At 36.8% G+C, this 23,044-nt stretch overlaps 1 protein-coding gene across 9 annotated transcripts in view; it reads left to right on the top strand.

Annotated features, from left to right (window-relative positions):
* The window catches only part of UBR5 (ubiquitin protein ligase E3 component n-recognin 5), an 82,045-nt gene that overhangs the window by 46,183 nt on the left and 12,818 nt on the right, over nt 1–23,044 (top strand). For 5 of the 9 annotated variants that reach the window (XM_069005271.1, XM_069005272.1, XM_069005266.1 and 2 more), the window contains 27 exons: nt 828–971; nt 1,069–1,180; nt 1,388–1,542; nt 2,368–2,565; nt 3,702–3,912; nt 4,518–4,562; nt 7,631–7,757; nt 8,687–8,838; nt 9,236–9,331; nt 9,758–9,881; nt 10,210–10,307; nt 11,085–11,233; nt 11,660–11,751; nt 12,667–12,813; nt 12,913–13,031; nt 13,117–13,243; nt 13,343–13,472; nt 13,698–13,858; nt 14,379–14,618; nt 14,771–14,894; nt 15,482–15,593; nt 16,525–16,656; nt 17,269–17,526; nt 17,870–18,138; nt 20,188–20,399; nt 20,768–20,998; nt 22,767–22,840. In XM_069005271.1, the coding sequence (XP_068861372.1) occupies nt 828–971; nt 1,069–1,180; nt 1,388–1,542; nt 2,368–2,565; nt 3,702–3,912; nt 4,518–4,562; nt 7,631–7,757; nt 8,687–8,838; nt 9,236–9,331; nt 9,758–9,881; nt 10,210–10,307; nt 11,085–11,233; nt 11,660–11,751; nt 12,667–12,813; nt 12,913–13,031; nt 13,117–13,243; nt 13,343–13,472; nt 13,698–13,858; nt 14,379–14,618; nt 14,771–14,894; nt 15,482–15,593; nt 16,525–16,656; nt 17,269–17,526; nt 17,870–18,138; nt 20,188–20,399; nt 20,768–20,998; nt 22,767–22,840 (4,039 nt within the window). The remainder of the gene's footprint in view (nt 1–827; nt 972–1,068; nt 1,181–1,387; nt 1,543–2,367; nt 2,566–3,701; nt 3,913–4,517; nt 4,563–7,630; nt 7,758–8,686; nt 8,839–9,235; nt 9,332–9,757; nt 9,882–10,209; nt 10,308–11,084; nt 11,234–11,659; nt 11,752–12,666; nt 12,814–12,912; nt 13,032–13,116; nt 13,244–13,342; nt 13,473–13,697; nt 13,859–14,378; nt 14,619–14,770; nt 14,895–15,481; nt 15,594–16,524; nt 16,657–17,268; nt 17,527–17,869; nt 18,139–20,187; nt 20,400–20,767; nt 20,999–22,766; nt 22,841–23,044) is intronic. The other 4 variants (XM_069005269.1, XM_069005267.1, XM_069005268.1 and 1 more) reach the window with 3 other exon arrangements.

Genomic DNA, 23,044 nt, shown 5'->3' with positions numbered 1-23,044 from the left:
TATCAAGGAAGCCTGTTTTGACAGTTCTGCTTAGATATGCATGGCAGCAACTCTTTAGAGAGGCTTACAGTCTTAGAAATGACTCTGTCAGTGTGGGGTTGAATAGCTTCCCTTTCCTTCGGGGCCAGAGAAGGACAGACACACACACTTGACGAACGTCTGGATAGACTTGTCTGTATCCTTCAGTCCTAAGGGACTGAGTGAAGGACTTCATCATTGAGTGTACAGAACAGGTAACAGACCCATAAACTAACAGGTCTTTTTTCCACTGTGTACAGTCCTGTTGAAGGCCAAAAAAAAAAAAGTTTCTTCTTTTGTCTTGTAGTGTAAGAGCTAACGGGAACTTAAAAAAGAAGTCAGTGTAGACTTTGTTGTTGTTGAATTGTTGGCTAATGTTTGGAATTCATTGCCACAAGAGTAGTGTTTATTTCCAAAAGTGATTGCACAAATTAATAAAAGAAAGGTCTATCCAGGCTATTAAACATGAAGTTGTCCTGCTGTTTCCAGGAGGTGGAAGTTGGAAAGAGACCAGGGCAGTACCAGTAGGAGCTTCTCTAGTCAGTTGATGTTGGCTCCTGTTGGATGTAGGATGTTGAAATGGAGGGACCTTTGATATGATTCTGGTTACTTTGAAGTCATTAGGAAATCCAAGATTTTCAAATATCAGTAATTTTATTGAAATGACAAGGCTAATGACCAAGAGCTATGTAATTTTATCACTGGTTATTGTAAATTTTTTCCTCTCCCTGATAAAGGTCTGGTTTATTTTGAAGCAAATTAGATTTTGTTCAGTCTTTTGGTAAAACTCTTATGTGTTCTGCCTGTAGGTGCTAAAAGTGGATGGTGCGTATGTTGCTGTGAAATTTCCAGGCACCTCCAATAATGCAAACTGTCAGAGCAGTTCGAATTCCGATCCTGATCCTTCTTCTCTCCTCCAAGACTGTAGGCTGCTCAGAATAGATGAACTGCAGGTATGTGTTTGTGAAACACTGAGGAAATAATCAGTATTTTGAAGGGTCAGCACTATGTGTGCTTAATTGCAGCTTAAAATTTTACATCTGTTTTCAGGTCGTAAAAACTGGCGGAACTCCAAAAGTTCCTGACTGTTTTCAAAGAACCCCCAAAAAGCTGTGTATTCCTGAAAAAACAGAGATCCTAGCAGTAAATGTAGATTCAAAAGGTAAGTAGGACTGAGCCTGTGAGTCCATATCTGTTGGTTCCTTTATTACCTGTCTCTCATCCAAGTGGAAAACACCTACTTTCAAAAGGACATAAACAGGTGCTTCCATTGATATTAGTAATTTCTTGAAAGTGCTTTAGTTAGAAGTTCTTTTACTGGATGCCATCCATAAAACACATTAACTTTTTTCTTCATGTGTCTTTGAAGGAGTGCATGCTGTTCTGAAAACTGGGAACTGGGTTCGATACTGCATATTTGATCTTGCCACAGGAAAGGCTGAACAGGAAAATAATTTCCCTACTAGCAGCATTGCATTCCTGGGTCAGAATGAGAGAAGTGTTGCTATTTTTACAGCTGGACAGGTTTGTGGTTTTGTGTCTCAAATCATGTAACCTCACTGCACTTCACTTCTGTCATCTTTGAATGAGATGGTACAGCCTTCTGTAAGGCTTTTCCAAAGTCTGGCAAAGAAATAGTTTTTCAAACAGGTTATGAAAAACTTGCTGCTACCTTTAATATTTTGAAGGCACAAGGGGAATAGCAGTCAACTTACTTAAGCACATCTTAATTAAACTCTACCTTGAATGTAAAGAAGGCGGGGAGGAAAGGTGACAGAATGGTTCTTGGATTGGTGTCAGCTTGTTATCTAGCTGTATTTTGGGACTGGGTCAGATAAAAATCCACTTTTGAGAATAAATGGAAATACTAACAAAAAAAATTAATCTCTATTTGAGTGAAAATTCAGATTCACTAAAAATGATTGAGATTTTGTGCAACTCTTCCACAAAGATTATATACTTTGTTTAGGATAATTGAAGGAAACATTTTTTGCAAAATAACTGAATTTGAATATTTCATTTCAGTATATGCAACTTTATTTGGAGCATTTAAAGTAAGCTAAAAGTATAGGTTCTATTTGTTTCACTGGTAATGTTAATTAATGAATGTATATCATAAGGAAGATACTTCTAGTAATATTTGTGATGTTAAGCACATTTCAGGCATTTGCAGAAGGAATCTTGTATCTTATGTTGCACCACTTGTAATGATAGGAGTCAGTGACATAAATGAGAATCTTGGGTAAACTGTTGTAATTGTTGGCAGTCAAAAACAACTGGGCGTTTTGGGAAGAATAATATTTATAAATTGTGGAGACATAATAATGAAACTTTTTTTCCCAAATGTAGGAATCACCTATTATTCTTAGAGATGGAAATGGTACAATCTATCCAATGGCAAAAGATTGTATGGGTGGGATACGAGACCCTGACTGGCTTGATCTTCCACCTATTAGTAGTCTTGGAATGGGTGTTCATTCCTTAACAAATCTTCCTGCTAACTCGACCATCAAAAAGAAAGCTGCTATTATCATTATGGCTGTTGAGGTAAAGTATTTTCTCTGCCTACAGAATTATGTGCTTTTTTTTTCTCTTGCTTTTGTAAAGTTATGCTTAAAGCAGCTTCCTGTTTAGATACTGATTTGTATTTTCACTATTTGAAAGAAACTAATTTCAACTGAAGACTCTCTTAGAAACATGAAAACACCAATAAATTTGCTAAGTGAAAGATCCTTTTTGGGCAGTGCATGACTTCTGTATCAGGCTTTTAATTAGTAAGGCTTTTTTAAGCATTGATTTTGAAATGGTTACCTTTTCATATCTGCTAACACTGTGCAGTTTTATTTGTCTCATGGGTGCACAGTTTTTCTCAGGGATTCAACAACTTGTTTTGGTTAGATCCCTGAGAATACAATACTTGTTTCTTTTTTTTTCTTTTTTTTTTTTTTTAATCTTCTATTTGGACCATGCACTAGGAAACTAGGAGAGGAAAGTGGAGGTTTTTTCACTTGAATCACCTGTAGAGTTCTGTCTTCATCAGTGGTGCTGTATGAGTAGTCCTGCTGTGAATTTATATGTCATACTTTTAAAATCCTGTCAGTGATTTGGGGCAGTGCAGTTAGATCTGCTGTGTGCTCTGCTGCCACCCCGAGGTATTGTGTACCTGTCAGACTGAGTTCACAGTGAAGTAGTATTCCATCATTATGGAAAAGCTGGTTGTATGTGGGGTGAGCCTCCCAGACTTTCAAGAGCTTCTAATCATTCACTTCCCAGCACATAAATCACTTGTTTAGAAAGAACTGGGTTAGAACTCGTTCATGTAGATCCTTAGGCTTTTTCAGTTGTATCACTTTTCCCATGTTACATGGAGCTATGAAATGGAAGTAATTTATCTAAAGAATCCAACTGTGAAGCCAAACGAATGCTTTTGTGAGCCTGATGACTTCTGCTGCTCCCTTCCTTTTGCTTGTCTGTGCCTGAATGCATACAGCTCTGTTTTTAACAGTGCTATAATTGAGATGATGCATGTTTTGAATAGTTCCTGCACTAACTTCCAGCCAGTGTTGGAGATGGAAGACCTTCTTAATAATTTCAAAATGCGAAGAAAATCAGAAGTATTTATGAAGCTTATATCTACCTTTTGTGCTTTACATTTCTCAAATATTTTATTCTTTTGAGTACAGAAACAAACATTGATGCAGCACATTCTTCGATGTGATTATGAGGCTTGCAGACAATACCTGATGAATCTTGAACAAGCAGTTGTCTTGGATCAGAATCCACAAATGCTGCAGACATTCCTTGGCCATAGATGTGACGGAAACCGTAATATTCTGCATGCTTGTGTATCTGTGTGCTTTCCAACCAGCAACAAGGAAACAAAAGAGGAAGAGGGTGAGCTCAACAATATCATGAAAATACTTTGAAAATAATCTTCTCATGAATTTTCAAGAAAATTCATTCAAAAGTCTGCATTCTTCATATATGGGTATATTAAAATTTACCACCTAAAATGTGTCCTGGCCTTTCAAAGGTGCTGACGCAACATTTTTATTACTCTAATAAGGTTTTATAAGAATTCAGTAGTAAAGAGCACTAAGCTGTTTCTATTGATTGTAAAAGCTTCTGACGTTCACACATTAATTTTGGATGAAAAAAGTATTTTTCTAACTTTGTATCACTATTATCCCCTTTATATAGTAAAATTTATGACAAATGGTATTTAATATTTTTGAAGTGTTCTGTGTGTTAATACCTCCAGTTAGAAATGCTGCTTGTATTAAGAAATGGGGAAGAATGACCTATTAATGCCAGTTATTGAGACCACTTAAAAATGTCTGTTAAATACTGTTATGTAAAAAGCATGTTAACAGAACAAGGTTGCTAAGTCAAGCACTCAAAAGTTAGGGAATGGCAGAATTAAGTTTACCCATGTGCTACACATGGGTATGCATTGTGAAATGGTCTTTAATTACACCGTCATACTATTTTTTCCACAGGACTACCTCATTCAGTGCACAAGATGGACGGTGCTCACCGAATGGGTAGCTATTCAATATTTCTTTTTATCCTCATCATTCAGTGTGTGGCCCCATTCCTTACTCTTGCACACCATACAAACCCTGCACTGAATAATGAATTAACTTCCTTGTGGGATTTTTGTATGGTGCTGTCATTGAATTTTAGTCATTTATAGACCTTAATTGTTCCTCGTATCCCTGTTGATAAAATGGAGGTAATGCTGCAGCTTTCTCATCTCTTGGTTGGAGTTTTATTATAGCTTGAAGTTTTTCTGTGTTCAAAGCTATTAACTAATTTTGAGCATTCTGTTTGAGAAGCCTAGGGCCTGATTTTGTGTAGGTGTTACTTCAAAACACTGAATTCTAGAACTGGATTAATCGTAGTTTTAGTCGTGCTGGGAATGTTAATTATTTCTGTGGGTCAGGCACCTTTTAGGTGTCCATAAATGAGTAAAATGTATCACAATCATCTGTAAAAAGTTGTTTCACAAAGTTCTGTGTGCTCATAGATGTGGCAGAAATAGGTTCCAGTTTTCCAAAGTGATGTTCAGTGGCATTAAGCACAATACAGTGTTTCCCCCCTCCTTCCCAAGCTGTTGCTGCCTTACTACACCGCTCCCTAATGTTGCAGCAAACAAGGCATAAACAGCTTGCTCTCTGTACAACCCTTCATCTTCAGTATGTCGTCCATCCTGTGCACTGATTGAGGCAGGGGTCTTGTTGCTGGGCGCAGGGTGGGTGGGTAGACAAAACAATCTGAAACAAAAAACCCAAACCAAAATAAGCAAACAAAACCCAACTGTGTAACTGAAGATTGTGTTACTATAAGCACACAAGGAAGTTGAAATAAGGATGCATAGGCAAACTTAATCTGACTTTTCCTAATTTGAGTGCTTGTCTTTGCAACCTTGACATTTTTTTCAGTAACTTCATTTGGGTGTAATTTAACTTTTGGAAACATGAAAAACATGAACATGATAGACTTGTAACACTCCTCTGCCTCTCTCTTTTTTCGTCATAAAACTTGTCCTTGAAGGAGATTAATCTCTTTACATTCAGGTCACATTTAGCTTCCACTGTAACTGTTAGTGATGGATATTAGGACAAGCTTACTTTCTGTGTATCATTTGGAGGGCAGTGGTGACTTATGTTACTGTCTGTGAGTTACATGGTCATCTCTTGAACTGTAAAAAAAGTTTGATTTAGAAGTAAAGGCTTCAATTCCAGACATACAGATGTAATATTTCTTAACAATTTCAGAACATAGTGCCACTTCCCAGCTAGTACCTGCTTGAGATTCTTCACTCTTCTTCATAGAGGTTTCTTCATAAGTGCCAGAAAGGAAATACTGAGGTCAGGGATAAGCTTTTTTTTTTTTTTTTTCCTTCTCCCTCAGATCCTGTGCCTAGTTTTGCTATAGCTCCTGAAGTATTGGATAAACGATAAATGAATTGCAGGAAAAGTGACCCCAGACCTGCAAATCTGGGGGAAGGCTGCTCTGTTTCTGTGAATTGGTATCTTCTCAGTCTTGCCAATAGAAAGGATCTTGGGAAAAGCATGTCCAAAAGAAAGTCCAAAGCATGCGAAATCATTAAAAAGTTGTAATACTAAATTTCAGCTAACATCACTTAACACATAAAAACTGAGGGTTTTTTGCCTTGAGAACTGGGACAGATTTAATTAGACAATAGAACAGCAAATTCCCTATTAAAGCCAAAGCATTTACAACTGATGGTTCTCCAAAAACAAATGCTAATTTTGCAAGTGGAACAGTGAAAATTCAGTTACAGATTACTTTCTCCAGAACAGGTGAAACCTCTGTTGCAGAGAGTGATTATATTGCTTGAGGGAATCACTCTCAAGAGCTGTGAACCCCTTTGTGAGGGGTCTGGAAGTGATGGGTCGTGAGTTATGAGAACTAGTGGATCTGAGAAAGGAGTACAGCGCAAGTACAATAGCAGTTCACTTACAGCTATGAATCAGCTTGTAGCTAGGGGCACAAGAATAGTATTCTCTCACTGCTAAGTGTTTAATAGTTATCTGCTTTGAGTAGTAGGTGATTTTTATCTAAGAGGCCTGCACATTCTTGTGAACAAGCAAAACCTAGGATCTCTTTTGCTTCAGGTAATGATGAGTAGAAAGATACGAACATACCGTAACAGCTGACACATGCTGTCAGATTATCTTATTCTTTCATTCTTTGAATGAAAGGTACTAATAGTACTTTCCTACTCAAAAAAAAAAAAAGGGGAACTATCCAGGCCTTAATACTGTCAATGGTGAAAATAAGTGTGCAGAGTAAGGTGACTCTCAGTTTGAAAAGCGTTTGAATGGAAAATGAGTACTGGTCCTTGCAACTTTGAGACATTTCCTGAAAGAACGATCAGAGTCACTTTAAGGACATACTTTTCTTTATTCAGAAATATACCTTTTCCTTCTAGTTTGCACCAAAAACTGGGTTTTTAAAAAAATACTGTTCTGTATCTCACTTGACAAAATTCAGTCCTCATTATGAGTAGAACCTGTAGGTGTTATGGTGCTTAGAGTTGTAGACGTTGGAAGAAATGCTAGTTCTTTCTGATACAAACGGATTGTACTGCTTTCTTACACTCATAGCACAGTTCTCCTAAGCATGTTCATATATAGAGTGTGTATATTACAAGCCCACAGATTTGCATTCTTCATGGATGCTCATTGTGAAGTGTGGTTTGTTTCTCCTGGTCTGATGTTTGGGCGTGGGTATTTTTGGTGGTTTTGTTTGTTTGTTTTTGTGTGTTTTTTTTCTTCATTGTTGTTTTTTGTTTGTGTTTTGTTTATTTTGTTTTCTTTGTTTTTTATCATTGTTTTTGAAGCCTTGACTCACCAAGTGTCTGGAATCAGCTACTACAGGATAGGTCCTTGTCTGTTGATGATACTGAAAGCTTGTACAGAAACGTTGTTAAGCTCATCCAAAAGAAAAAATTACATATAAACCTAGTCTGTCTCTCTAAACATTAAAAAAAAAAAGATTAGTGACTTTTCATTTTTTATACTCCTTTCTTAAAATTTTCACAAGTAGAATTTTAGCACTGATGCTTTTTTAAATTTTTCAGAAGCAGAACGCTCTGAGAGGAACACGTTTGCTGAAAGGCTCTCAGCTGTGGAAGCTATTGCAAATGCAATCTCTGTTGTGTCAAGTAATGGTCCAGGAAATAGGGCAGGATCATCAAGCAGCAGAAGGTAAACTAAGTAATGCTTTCTTCTTCTTTTCTGTATGCTAATTTCTGTATTAACTACCAATCTGTTATTAATTCTTTCCTTCAGTCCGATTTAAGAATGGGCCTCTGTTGCTAGCTTAAAATCGAATTTCACTTCTTTAAGCACCAAACTAGAGTTCTAGTGGTTTTTTGAACCCTTTTTAGTGTGAGAACTAATAGTATGATATTTCTAAACTAATTCTGTTTTCTGGGGTTGATGCTTTGTCTGTCAGTTGTGAAGTGGAAATGTTCTTCCTTGTGGGGAAAGGGAATTTGAAGATAAGCTCTAGTGTTCTTTGCCAAGAAGTATTAAGTATCACAGAACTACTGTGATAGTGCCCAGGTTGTTTTAAGAGAATTTCTGAGGGAGGTAGTCACTTATGCAGATAAATAATACTGACACCAGTATAACACTACTGGGGAAGAATTTAAGTTGATTCATTTCATTCTAAACAAGCATTACATTCCTTAAAAAGAAATTCTATCAAGACCCATTTTTTAATCCTATCATTAACCTCTTCTTGTAGTTAGATTTTAAAAAGGAGTAGCAACAAGAGCAAATCCTTGCAAAAGCTTAACACTTCCGGGAATGAGCTTGGGCCAAAAGAAATATCAGGTAGCAGTAAGAATACCCATCAGCTGCTGCCTGCAAGAGGCGGTGCTGTGGTGCCTAGGGGTGTGTTCTGGGCTCAAATCTGCCTTGAAGTGTTGCTGAGTGAGTCCTCTTCCAAGGCTAAAACATTCTAATGCAACGAAATGTAATGAAAAATACCTCTTTGCTCATCATTAGTTATGCTGAAATAAAATGGAGATAAGAGGACTTTGGTTTCCTTTTTCAGTGTGAAATTCTTCTTAAATATGTTCTAATTATAAATGAAAATGAGGGCATTTCTGCCTTGGTTTTGTATTTAGTTTGAGATTAAGAGAAATGATGAGAAGATCCTTGAGAGCTGCTGGATTGGGCAGACATGAAGCTGGTGCCTCATCAAGTGATCACCAGGACCCAGTTTCTCCACCAATAGCTCCTCCCAGCTGGGTTCCAGATCCTCCTGCAATGGATCCAGGTAAGTCTGCTCATATATCACATTAGACTGTATAAGGAGAGATTTGATAAAGGAACCAATGGCTTTTAAGGTGAATAACTTATTTTAGTCTCACAGTGAAATCTTTCTAATGTCATTGAGGTAGCAGGCGTTCATTGAGATAGCTTTAAGAGTTTATTGAAGACTTGACAGGTGTTTTTAAATCCAGTATGTGTCTTTTCAATGCTGGTGTCAAACTTCTAGGAAGTCTCCTTTGTAATGCTGAGTTACGTTATGGACCTAGGAGTGTGGCCATTTGTGGGAAAGATTACCAGTTAAATACAGCAAACCTGCAGTGTGTTAGGCATTGCAGCAAGAGCATGTTGTTAGGGATGTTTTTATGTATTGATATACATCCTGCTGTTCTGTTTACTGAAAGATGGTGACATTGATTTTATCCTGGCCCCCGCTGTGGGATCTCTTACCACAGCAGCGACTGGCACCGGCCAAGGACCCAGCACCTCCACAATAGCAGGTGAGGACATACTGCTTATTTAATTATGCTTTAGAACAAAAATTATCTTAAAAGCTGTCTTTGCTTGCACAGACTTTTCTGCATATGAAAATGCCTCTTATCAGATGAAGATTGGATTGAAGCAGAATTTCTCAAGTGTGCAGAAAGTAAACGAAGCACCATACTATGTTTTATGTAAAAACATACCTGGGGAGTGACAAATATGTAAAACTATGGTAATTAGCATGAAATTGGGATTACCCTCTGTATTTCAGTAATGTAATTTGGAGCTGAAATTTACAGTACTTCAGTGAAGTATTGCTGAAACCACTGAATAGTCAAGTTACCAATTATTCACCCCAGTGAATTACTCAATTACTTGATTTTAGCAGGTAGTAATTTTTTGAGGAAAAACTGTTTCTCTGCAATTTTTTTTTCTTACTACAGGTCCTTCTACAGAACCATCTGTAGTGGAATCAAAGGATCGGAAGGCAAATGCTCATTTCATACTGAAATTGCTGTGTGATAGTGTTGTTCTACAACCTTATCTTCGAGAATTGCTGTCAGCTAAGTAAGGATTTTCATATGAGTTCTCACTATCCTCTGTAATGTTACATTACCTGAAATCAATTACATAGAAGCCTTTTTAAAAAGGTTACATAAAGGCCTGTTAGTTAAAATTGCTAATGTTAGAATACAGCTGTATTTTGTCCTGCCATCCTTTAAAAGTATGTCTATTTCACAGAAGTACAGTAAATAAGAGTGCTTATTCACTCAGTGGTTTTTCTGTTTGCACAAGATCAGCAGTGCTAAGTTTTCATATATTTGCATCCTATGTCTCCTGTTATAATGAAAAAATTCAGTGTTTTAACTTGTCTGTTGGGGTTTTTTTTGCCTAGGGATGCAAGAGGCATGACACCATTTATGTCAGCAGTTAGTGGCCGGGCATATCCTGCTGCAATTACAATTCTAGAAACTGCACAGAAAATTGCTAAAGGTACAACAGTTTTAGTAATAGTTTAGTGTGTGGTTTCCTTCTAAACTTTGGCATGTGTGTAGAGTCGTTATTAACACTGTAGATTGCTGCATGTTGTGGAAATTTTGCTATTATGGAGTATCTTCCTCTTTTGTAGTTAGTATATTGCAGTAGATTTCTACGAATATTATTGCTTTTGTGTTCTCTGTAGTCTTTTCAGCATTTCATTGCTTTATAAACCAGTGGATTTAAGGTATTATTTTTTGGTAGCAGAAATGTATCACATGGAACTACTTCCTTGAAATTGAAAAAATCTGGTATGATACAGTGATATGCCAAGATAGATCCTGTTTCTGAACAGACTTGTATACAAACAAATATTTTGTGACTCTCTTTTAGTGTTGGTATTTAATTTTTTAGGAGAAATGCATGAAACTGAATTTAGGGAAAAACTTAAACACATTAGAACTTGTCACACCACAGTTCTGTAGGACTTTGTGTGGGACAAGAATACTCCTCTTAAGAACATGGTCTATAATCCTTCAAAACGGTGATTTAGTGAATTTAGAACTGGGGAAGAGATAGTGGTCATGTTTTTCAGTTAGGAATTTGCAGTGGCTTCTTTTAGAAATAATGTGACAAGCAAGAAGTTTTCTCAAAAAGCTGTAACAGGTTTTATTCAAACTTCTACTTCTGTATGAGATTTTTGTAATGGCGGGCATCTGCCAAGAATGGATTCTTTTGGTGGGTTTTTTATTTTTTGGGGGTTATTTTTAACACGTTATTCTATTATTTTAGCTGAAGCAACTTCCAGTGAAAAAGAAGATGATGTGTTTATGGGAATGGTTTGTCCTTCTGGGACAAATCCAGATGACTCTCCGTTGTATGTTTTGTGTTGTAATGATACATGCAGTTTTACCTGGACTGGTGCAGAACATATTAACCAAGTAAGCTTTTTTTTTTTAAGCAAATAGGAACATGTTTCAACCATGTATTGTGTTAGTCTGCTAATCTGATTTTTAAATTACTAATTGCATTGTTTAAATTACCGTAACACTTAAGTCTGGAATAGTTACTGCCTCCCCAAACTGCTCTGTAGTCTCAAAGCTGACTGTGTTCCTCAGGACATGGTTGTTACTGGGTGTGGTTTTTCCCCTCTGGCTATCTTTGTCAAAAATTTTGATGGACAGAGCTCTTTAAAAACACGGAATATTCTAACTTAACAACTAAGTTTCACTTTCTAGAACTGACCTACTTCTAAGTTTAGGCATCAATTTAAACAAGTGCAGTTTTATTGTAACCTGGAAAACTGTGAGATTGCAAGCACTGTAAGGAGAAAACTATACATACATTTTTTTTCCTTTTTTTTTTAGGATATATTTGAATGCCGAACATGTGGCCTATTGGAATCACTTTGTTGTTGCACAGAATGTGCAAGGGTCTGTCACAAAGGACATGACTGCAAGTAAGTGTTGTGTTCCGTTTCTTATAATTGAATCAATATTTTGTGGTTTCCTCTGTTTACTGATACTTAATAAATTTTTCTGTTGCTTGAAGTGTTCCAAACTTAGAGAACAGAAGATTAATAAAATAGTTTTACACCTACTCTATGAGATTTATTTAATAAGTCAGAATTAAAAGAGTAACCTGAAGCGGTTTTGTACTTTCCACTTTGTAGTATTTTGAGTAAATGAGTAATTCTTAAAGTGCGTAATATGGTAAGAACATTGCATCTAACTAATACTGTGTTTTCATTTTGGGTGCCCCCCTTAGTTTTATGAATCCTGATGACAGATCATTCTTGTGAATTTTTGGAAAGAAGTGTAGCGTATTCATCTTTTAAAAATCAACTGTAACAAAGGGAAAAGTGAGCGAACAATCAAAAAATCTCAGATCAACCCAGCCCAAAGCTTTGAAGCTGCATGTGTTCTGTGCTGCTGTTACAGTGTGTAAAAATTACAGCATTTGATATCCTAGCTATAAAAGCTAACAAATACTATTATAAAGATATTCTCAGCACTGTAACAGTTACTGAGATTTTACTGCATGTCATGAGTATTTTCAGCTTAACTTTCTTGGATGGAGGCTATTTTAGGGAAGAATAAATAATCTTGAATGAGTTTTACTATGGCAATATGGAAAGCTCTGTTGTGAAACTGCCCTCTTAAGTATAGGAAACATGGATGACAAATGTCATGTGCTGCCACATATAAAATCTGTATTTCTCTTTTTTAAGCTAGGTTTTGGCATTTTGCTAGTATCAGAAACAAAAAACTCTAGAAGGAATCTAAGGATGTATGCTAACACCCTCAGCTTGTGTAGAAAAGATTTTGGTACATTACTGAACAGTGTTGCAGTTCACCTTTTCTGTTTCTTGTAGGCTCAAACGAACATCCCCAACAGCCTACTGCGATTGCTGGGAAAAGTGCAAGTGTAAGACACTAATTGCTGGACAAAAGTCTGCTCGCCTTGATCTCCTTTACCGTCTGCTCACCACCACAAATCTTGTTACCATGCCAAATAGCAGGCAAGTTCACATTAGCATTGACTAAGGAAGAATTTTAAAAATTATTTTTGTAAATATATGTGGTGTATTGTATTTCCACTAACAATTTTTTTATTACAGGGGAGAACATCTGCTGTTGTTTTTAGTACAGACAGTTGCCAGGCAAACTGTAGAACACTGCCAGTACAGACCACCTAGAATTAGGGAAGATCGTAATCGTAAAACTGCAAATCCTGAAGGTAAGAGCTGTTTCAGTGAAATAAATGGAAAACTTCACATTTCAGTACCTCTTTCTTATGTTGGTGGTTTTTTTTGTCTTTTTAGATTCTGACATGCCTGATCATGATTTAGAACCTCCTCGTTTTGCCCAGCTAGCTCTGGAACGTGTTTTACAGGACTGGAATGCCCTGAAGTCCATGATCATGTTTGGCTCCCAGGAAAATAAAGACCCGTGTGTATCTACAAATAGTTGTCGACATAAAGTTTGATCTGATATTTGAGACCTGCTGACTGATATAAATTTATTTCCCTTATTTTTATTTTTTCCAAGTCTTAGTGCAAGCAGTAGGATAGGTCATCTTCTGCCTGAAGAGCAAGTTTACCTTAATCAGCAAAGTGGAACTATTCGCTTGGACTGTTTTACACACTGCCTTATTGTCAAATGTACAGCAGACATTTTGGTAAGCACTCTTAGCCATGTTTTACGTAGGTTTTCTGAGTAATACGATATTATAAGGTATCTCAGGCCATGTGCTTGGAGACTAATTTGAAACTAACTTCAAGTTAATCTTGGTTTCGTGAATTTGTACAGTTATGACTGTGATCTCCCTTTGAGTCTTAATCTCTCTTGTTTCATGCTTTGAAATTACACACAACTAATGGGTTGTAATGACTTCTTTCTTCAGCTGTTAGATACTTTGCTGGGTACTCTGGTAAAGGAATTACAAAACAAGTATACACCAGGACGCAGAGAAGAAGCCATTGCTGTTACAATGAGATTCCTGCGTTCTGTGGCAAGAGTGTTTGTCATTCTTAGTGTGGAGATGGCTTCCTCGAAAAAGAAAAAGTAAGTGGTGAAGATGTGTGTTGATTGTGGTGGCTATTTTCCTTAATTAATTTTTTTTTTCTTATAAAATGAGTTGATAAAAATCAACAATAGGCAGAAACATCTGATTTTGTGTTCTGTAGACAGACAGATTTGGAAAGCTGCAAATCTCAAGATTGCCCAATAGTTACTGGTATGTCATGTAACTTCTTAATGCAGTGCTTGTTAATTTACATGTTCATACTGAACCTTTCTGTTTACAGTGTTAGGGTTTTTGGAAATAGGTTTTTTAACATAAAAAAATTACAGTGTATGGTTATTTATCAGTAGTAGATTTAGATATCAAGCCTTAATCTTGAATTATTGAATGATAAATGTTTTTCACTGACTTGAATAGCTGCATATTATTCTAAACACACAATGCATGTATTTGTTAAAGATGATGTTTTGAGAAAAAAATTAGGACAATTAATATTGCCATGAAGTTTTTGGGGAAAAAGAAGATGTATTTGACATTTATCTTTCTGTATTTTTCCCCCAGCAATTTTATTCCACAGCCAATTGGAAAATGTAAGCGTGTATTCCAGGCGTTACTGCCCTATGCTGTTGAAGAGTTGTGCAATGTAGCAGAATCTCTAATTATTCCAGTCAGGATGGGAATTGCACGTCCTACAGCACCTTTCACCCTTGCCAGCACTAGTATAGATGCCATGCAGGGTAGTGAAGAACTGTTTTCTGTGGAGCCTCTGCCACCCAGACCATCATCTGACCAGTCTAGCAGGTAAAACTTATTAAAGCTTACTATCTGTTCTTTTCGAAGACTTCTTTAGGGTGGTTTTATTTTGGAGATTTTGTTAGCTTTCCATTAAGTGATATCCAGAGATCCAAATGTATTTTTTTTGAGGATTTATTTTTATATATTTTTCTTTTAAGTTCTAGTCAATCTCAGTCATCCTACATAATAAGGAATCCTCAGCAAAGACGAATCAGCCAGTCACAACCAGTTCGTGGCAGGGATGAAGAACAAGATGATATTGTGTCAGCTGATGTAGAAGAGGTCAGTTTTCTTTTTTGTACTTATTTTTCTTCTCAGTGTGGCATACCTTATGCATTAGCCCATGCTTTAACATCTGAACTCAAAATCCATGCATCAAGACCTCTGAGTTGAAAAAGATGTTAAGCAGTACTTCATGAAATCCTACAGTGCTGTGAGCATTTTTAATAGAACTTTGTAATTGTTGTTTTCTCTTCTATTTCTCCCTATTTAAAAAGTTTTAAAGTCTTTCAGCACACAGCTGCTATTATGTAGGGTTCTGTTAGAGAGCTGGAAAGTCTTTCAGCAGTATTTAGAAACGAATTCTAGGTTTTGTAGTCAGTTTTATCCTTTATCTTTACAGCATTAAAATCTAATGTTCAAGGCTGTTTCATTTGTGCATGTGATTTTTTTTTTTCCCACAACACTAGAACATGTACAGTGACGTACAGCTACGTGGCTGTAAATTCATTTCTTCACATCAGTTCAATTTTGTGGTCATCTTTCTAAGATGTGTTTTTTTAAATAAAACTTTGCACTCTGTTTTGGAAAACACATAGGTTCTCTAATATTGAAGAGAGTCTGGCATAATATTACAATGCTCTTTCCAGGTTGAGGTGGTTGAGGGGGTGGCTGGTGAAGAAGATCATCATGATGAACAGGAAGAACATGGTGAAGAAAATGCTGAAGCAGAAGGACAGCATGATGAGCATGATGAGGATGGTATGTATAATGTACCTCCTGCATTTACTGCTTCAATGAGAAAACTATGCATCAAAAAGAGAAGCATCTTTGGAGTCACCAGTGATAATGATTTGGGAGATTTGCACGAGTAGAGAGAATCTGAGGGTTCCAGACTGCTCATCTTACGAAAGGACGTGTAAAATTATAGATAACTTGTAGTAGACAAGTACATGAACTTTTTCTGGTTGAGGAGAAAATACTAAGGTCCCAAAGGTATCAGATGTTATTATATTGTTGGTTAACAAACTAATCACAAAGTACTAAATTATGGTTCAATATTTTGTAGACAAAATTAATCAATTCTGTATGAAAATGTTTGAAATTAATGTGACTTGTCTTATATTACTTAGTTTAGGATTAGATGGCCCAAAGCTATGATATTAAAAAAAGCTGTCTTCTCTTTCTGACTGTGCTTTGTGTTTGCAGTCAATCCATTTACAGTACAGTAAATATGTTTACTGATTTGCTGAATATTCAGATGTTTCATTCTTAAAGCTTAAAACTGGAATAGAACATGTATATTTAATTAGATTTTTTTTTTAAGTTTTCAAGTATTCCTTAAATATTAGCTGAAACAGCATATGGTAAATTGTCCTAGTACATGTGTGTGAAGAGTTGTGGAATCTTTTGGCTTGAATGACTAATTCTGAATCCTAAAAGCCTTTGTTTTCACTGTGTGTTGAATGTACATGTACAGTGCAGAATGAAAGCAGGTTGCTAATTGCTGGAAAATAAGAAAACATGCTCCAGGTGTTGTTGGGTGTCTGCATTGCTTTTATGATCCCCCCTGCATATCCATTAACTTCTGCTATAGTAAGAGGGTCTGGGGTTTATTTGTGTCTTACGAGTCACTACAGTAATTCTAATTTTGTCTTATAAACATGAAATGTTTTATCCATTGTTTTTACAGGCAGTGATATGGAGTTGGATTTGCTAGCTGCTGCTGAAACAGAAAGTGATAGTGAGAGTAACCACAGTAACCAGGACAATGCCAGTGGGCGAAGAAGTGTTGTCACTGCAGCTACTGCTGGGTCAGAAGCAGGTACACCACATCTTTTTGGGTTTAGTCTAGCTGGTTAAATCTAGATCCTGGGAGTAAGTACGCTCCTCCTTCCCCAGATTTCCTGGTTTTCCTTTGCTCTAATAGTAAGGTACTAGGCAGACTTTTTGGACAAGAAAATACATTAAGGTGTGACCTATATGTTTTGCTCTTATGGAGCATCTGCAGGTGTTAGAGATTACCTTGCACTCTTGTGTAGTGAAATGAAATGTTCTCACTTAAGCAGAGAAGTTTAAAACAATGGTTTATGGTTTAAATCAGTACACAAAACCTGAGCAATCATGGTACAGGTTTTTGAGAGCAACTGCTTTACTGCCCAATTTGGAAGCATAATTTTTAGAATTCTTTTCCTAGGGGTAGAATCAGTGAAGAATTTTTAAATCAGATTACTTCTTAATTTATATTTTGAAGTGTAAGTAATCATACTGCTTTTTCATAACAACTGTGGATAATTTATTGAACATTTTCAATGGTGGTACCTGAACCTTTTTAGTACAGTGTAGTTTCTCTTGGAAGAAGTCTGCTGTGCTGACATGATACAGGTGTACATGCACAGGTGTGGAGCTGTCAGTTATTGCTGATTTTTCTCAACAGGAGCTAGCAGTGTGCCAGCATTTTTTTCTGAAGATGACTCTCAATCAAATGATTCCAGTGACTCTGATAGCAGCAGCAGTCAGAGTGATGACATAGAGCAGGAGACCTTCATGCTTGATGAGCCTCTGGAGCGAACCACAAATAGCTCCCATGCCAATGGTGCTGCCCAGGCTCCCCGTTCCATGCAGTGGGCTGTACGGAATACCCAAAACCAGAGAACTACCAGCACAGCTCCCTCTAGTACGTCAACCCCAGCAGGCAAGTCTGAGTGAATTGCATGCGCAAATGCCAGCTAGCTCTGGCTCATTCCTTCCTCTGCTTTTGTTTATTCTCTTAAGGATGAAATCTTATGTCTTTGTCATACTGCTGACCTACCTTGACTGTTCCAGTTCTAGGTTTGAATGTAAAAAAAGGAAAAGATCCATTGCAGTTAAGATCTGAGTGTGCTTGTTGTAGTTAGTAACTATTTTCTAGTTACAGTTGTGATGTCAGTAATATTTACAAGTTTATTTCTGCAAAACATCTTGGCATCAATCAATACACAAACCACATAGCAAAGATTAAATGAGTTCATTAATGTCATCTGTTCTTTTATATTTAGCAAGTTCAGCGGGCTTGATTTATATTGATCCCTCAAACCTACGTCGGAGTGGCACCATCAGTACGAGTGCTGCAGCAGCAGCTGCAGCTCTTGAAGCCAGCAATGCAAGCAGCTATTTGACATCTGCAAGCAGCTTAGCAAGAGCATATAGTATTGTGATACGGCAGATATCTGATCTGATGGGTCTGATTCCCAAATACAATCACTTAGTATACTCCCAGATTCCAGCTGCAGTGAAGCTGACTTACCAAGATGCAGTTAACTTGCAGGTAAGAGCATGGAAATTTTCATAGAGAAACATAATTTCAATACAACTGTGTTTTTTACAGAATTGTTGAAAGTGGGCTCTGCATATTGGCTAGTCTAAATTTCTTTGAGGGTCAACAGGAGAAGGCTGCTCAGGACTGTCTTACGTTTTGAGTATCTCCAAGGATGGAGGTTCCACAACTGCTCTGAACAACCTGTTAAGTGTTTGACAGCTCTCACAGTAAAAGAGGGTTTTTCTTGAGTTTAAAGGGACTTACGAAGTATTTCAATTTGTACCTATTGCCACTTGTCCATTCACTGGGTATCACTTAGAAGAGTCTGGCTTTGTATATTTCGTTTCTTTTTGTCAGGTATACAGGTATACACACTGGTAAGATCCTCCTGAGTTTGTTTCTTCAGTCTAAACTGTTCCAGCACAATCAGTCTCTTATGTTAAAGAGAGAGCGTGGGATAAAGTAACTGTGGTTACTTACTCCATTAAATTGGTAGTATTTCATATACATACATTCTTTTGAAAGAGGAATTTAAGTTGGTTTTGTTTAAACAGTATCTGACTGATAAATAATTAATAGTTAAGTCAGAATTGACTTATTTCTGCTAGAGATCTATTGCCATATTCTATTTGACATGAACTATTGAGTCTGTATAAGAAGAAAGTTAGTAAGGGCCAAATAACGAAATGAGATAAAAGATTTGTACAGGTAAATGTACTGTTCTTTGTCCCTTCCTTCAGGGACATGGTCATCCTTTCCATGTTATGCACATATTTTTTATACAGTGCTCTTGACTGTCTTATTTTTGAAAATATATGTAAAATGCATCTGTAGAGAAAATACATGTCAGACAGCAGTCTTCCCCTTCATGTATAGACATTAGTTTGAGAGACTGTCAAGGCAGGAGGGACTTCAGAGTGTTCAGAAAGTATGTATCAACTTGCACCTGGGCATAGTTTATAGGGTAAAATCATATATACTGAATTTAGTACAGAAGTCAGCTGTCAGAATAACAGCTGCTTTGTGGAGGCAAGAAAATCAAGGGATGCTGTTTTCTGTTAGTAGTGCTATATAGGGATGTGAAAACCTGATGACAATATATTTATTTTTAATTGAGCCACACAGTATTTGTATGGCTCTGTTTTCACAGTGTGATGGAAGGAAAAAACTTCTGATTTGGGAGAGGAAGGTCAGAAAATTATTCTGGGATCAAACACGGGTAAATACACAGGGAAAGAAATAAGAGAGTGTAGTTTTATTATGGAGGAAGCTAAAATAATTTTCTGTTTGGGAGATTCTTAATGGGAAAAGTGAACAGGAGATCTGTCCAGCTGAGGTAGCAAGAGGTTTGTATTAGCATGTGAAAACTGAACAGTGGAGGTTTCAGTTGGACACAGAAACAGGGTTGAGACAGCATTGTGTTAGTTTGGTGCATCAGAAGTGTGAGGGATGTTTTTGAAGACCAGAATGTAGAGGAATGAAGAAAGCAGACTGATGTTGGATAAAGAAATCCAAGAGGTCAATGGAGTTAGCAGATGGCAAGAAAATGAGGCTGCAGAGCCGTAGGGGTAACAGGGGAAGCAAAGATGAGACCAGGAGGTGAGACTTGCATACAGACATAATTCTCTGTGCAGGTCTTAACTTCGTTGTCTTCACTGAGTAATTTGCAAGGGGTGAAGAATGGTGAAAGATCTGGCAGGATGGGGGCTGTTAAGGTTTATAGAAAGTCAGGAATTAAGCTAAAATTGCCAAGCTGTGCACACCTGGGAGATGCTGAATGGTTGTAAGGGGAGGAGTAGAAGAGATGCCCAAAAGAGAGAGAGAGAGAGAGAGTGAGAATGCTTTATAGATAGCAAAGTGTTAAGTGATGAGAGCTGCATGCCACCGTACTAAATCAGCAGTCTCAACAAAGCTTTCAGAAATCGATCATTGGTCATTTTTGAACATGATTTTACAGCCTTTTTGTAGGGAATCAGGTGGAGGAGGCTTATGTTAAGATTTCATTCTCATAATCTAGTTCTGTTGTTTGCAAAACTAATTAATTCTCATTTTCTATAGAATTACGTGGAAGAAAAGCTTATTCCTACTTGGAATTGGATGGTCAGTATCATGGACTCTACTGAAGCTCAGCTGCGTTATGGTTCAGCATTATCATCTGCTGGTGATCCTGGGCATCCAAATCATCCTCTCCATGCTTCTCAGAACTCAGCTAGAAGGGAAAGAATGACAGCTCGTGAGGAAGCCAGCTTAAGAACTCTTGAAGGAAGAAGGTATGAAAATAGTTTGATTACTGCATGCACTATGAATTATCAGTTTTATAGTCAAATCTTATTTACAGACATCTTTGGAATCTGATGTTGTAGCACTGGAATGTAGTTACTGTTTTGATTTAAGTTGGCTTCCTGTGTTGTTGCTACTATTTGGTTTATTCTGACGGACTTGAGTCATCTTGAGCATTAACTGTTCACAATGTACTGCATCTGAACTGCTTGTTCTATGCTTGTAGCTTCTAATCACTATTTTTGTGTGGAGTTCATTGAGATTTTACATCCAAATTTCAAATATAAGGCTTATACGTAAAGTATATGTTGTTCTGTGATGCCTGATGTCTCTGTATTCAATCCTTTTCCTTCACTAGACGTGCTACTTTACTCAGTGCCCGTCAGGGAATGATGTCAGCACGTGGTGATTTCCTGAACTACGCACTGTCCTTGATGCGTTCTCACAACGATGAGCACTCGGATGTTCTTCCTGTTCTAGATGTCTGCTCACTAAAGCATGTAGCATATGTTTTTCAAGCCCTTATTTATTGGATTAAAGCAATGAATCAACAGACAACATTGGATACTCCTCAGCTGGAAAGGAAAAGGTATTGAGGTTGACTCCCAGAAACAGAACTTAAGCAAAGGTGGCATAAGCCCTTTTGTTTCAGTCATTGGCATTGTTCCTCAATAACTTCTAGAAATATATTAATTAATCTGTATGTCTGTGTGGGGGTTTGTAGTAACATATATATTATAAAAAGAATTTCTATAATCGTATGTAATGTACCTGTTTGATAAGCCTGTTGCGGTACGCTGTTCACTTTTTTTTATGCTGATTGCTGTAAAATGTTTCCTTACTGTTGAAACTTGAGTTGGATTTTTAACTCCATAGCAGTGCCTCTAAAAGACATACTCAGGACAATTTCTCAGCTAATGACATGGGACATACATTTGACATGATAACAACTTACTTAGATATCTGTCAAACGTTATAGATGACATTGGAGAAAATGTCAGTGTCTGATATAATGGGCTTTGTGGTTTTGTTTTCCATTTGGTTGTGTGCATTTGAGACTTACCTGATATTTAAAGCACAGTAGGGAAGTTAATAGATGAAAATGTCCTTGAGTTGAAAAACTGCTACTTCAACTGTAGCTTTTTACAAGGTACATTTATTAATTTTTAAGACGTTTTAAGATTTCTTTTCTTTTTAATTTCAAACGGCAATTAATGATCATAGAAATGTCCACATGTTGATAGTCTACACTGTCTGTTCTCATTTCTTTCTAGGTTTTTAGGTAATGTACCCGAGCAGTCCTAGTCGATAGTTAAATGCAGATCTTTGCCCCTTTCTACTCCTAATTTTCAATACTGCAAGTCATACTTAAAGTTTGATTTTCTCTACAAATTTAGTAACTGTAAAATATGAGATACAGATATTTTAGATATATATTGGACTGCTACTTTAGTTGCAATACTATGTTCTGTTTATCTTGGTAATGTAAGGTTTGTTAGGACTTCAGAAGTGTACCAGAGGGCAATGATAGCAACAGTAGTTTCCTCACAAGTAAGAATGAATATAATACAGTAATCAAGTTTTTGTACTGTCTGACTTGAGTAGTTATAGCCACATCTTTAACCCTTTCCAGGCAGTAACGTACTTCCAGAAGCTGCTTTTCCCCCAAAAAATTCACACATTGAGATCTGTTAAATAACTATTCATCAAAGAATTGCTAAATTTGCATGAAATGCTTATAAAACTATGAAGGCCTAGACCTTTTCAATTAAAAGTCAGTGGTTCAAACAGTTGCTTGTGTTAGATGACGTATTAGTAGTCTGAGTGAAATGAACTTTTATCAGTCTTCATCTAGTTGCAGAACACATTTCACAATGCATAAACTGCCAGAAATGAATACTAACCAAAGTTCTTGACCCTTTTTATAACATAGTGAAATCAAGTTTTCTAAGTGCAGCTCACAGACTTACCTTCTGAAATGTCATCAGTGAGATTATTTTTAAATTTTGGAATAGCATTCGCTTGCATATTTCTTCCACTAATGCAGGGTTGCTAACATTTTTATATTTATATAGTGTTTAAAACCAAGCATACCCATCACTGCCTAAAGCTGTAACATTTAAGATCAAAATTGGTCGGTGGCCAAATGGCTCCAAGGGTAACTGTGTGTGATGTAGTGAGTATGTAATGAGAAGTTCTCTACAGTGCTTCAGTTTTAGAGTTTGGATTTTTTCTGTATAACTCTTAAGTACACTCCAGATTATGCTACACATGTAGATGTTTTGCATAATAATGTCTTCAAGATGATTGACTCTTTTTTCTTTTGTTGTTGTTGTTTTGTTTTTTCTTTTATTAAGGACTCGGGAACTTTTGGAACTGGGTCTTGACAACGAAGATTCAGAACATGAAAATGATGATGATACCAATCAAAGTTAGTATACAAAAATTGACATAGCGTACCAAAATGCCAGACTTTGTTAGTGCTTTTTCCCTTTAGCTCCCTGAGACTTCGAATAAATTTTGCTACTTGTATTTGTAAAGTTGGATTTTGGTAAGATTTTCTTAGCATTGTTGCTTTACCAAGTTTCTTCTGCCATTGCTTATTTCATTGCCTCTCATTTCAGGGCCATCTTTT

Source organism: Aphelocoma coerulescens, chromosome 2 (assembly GCF_041296385.1).
Source record: "Aphelocoma coerulescens isolate FSJ_1873_10779 chromosome 2, UR_Acoe_1.0, whole genome shotgun sequence".
In the NCBI taxonomy this organism is placed as follows: domain Eukaryota; kingdom Metazoa; phylum Chordata; class Aves; order Passeriformes; family Corvidae; genus Aphelocoma; species Aphelocoma coerulescens.
This window is presented reverse-complemented; position numbering and strand designations above follow the sequence as displayed.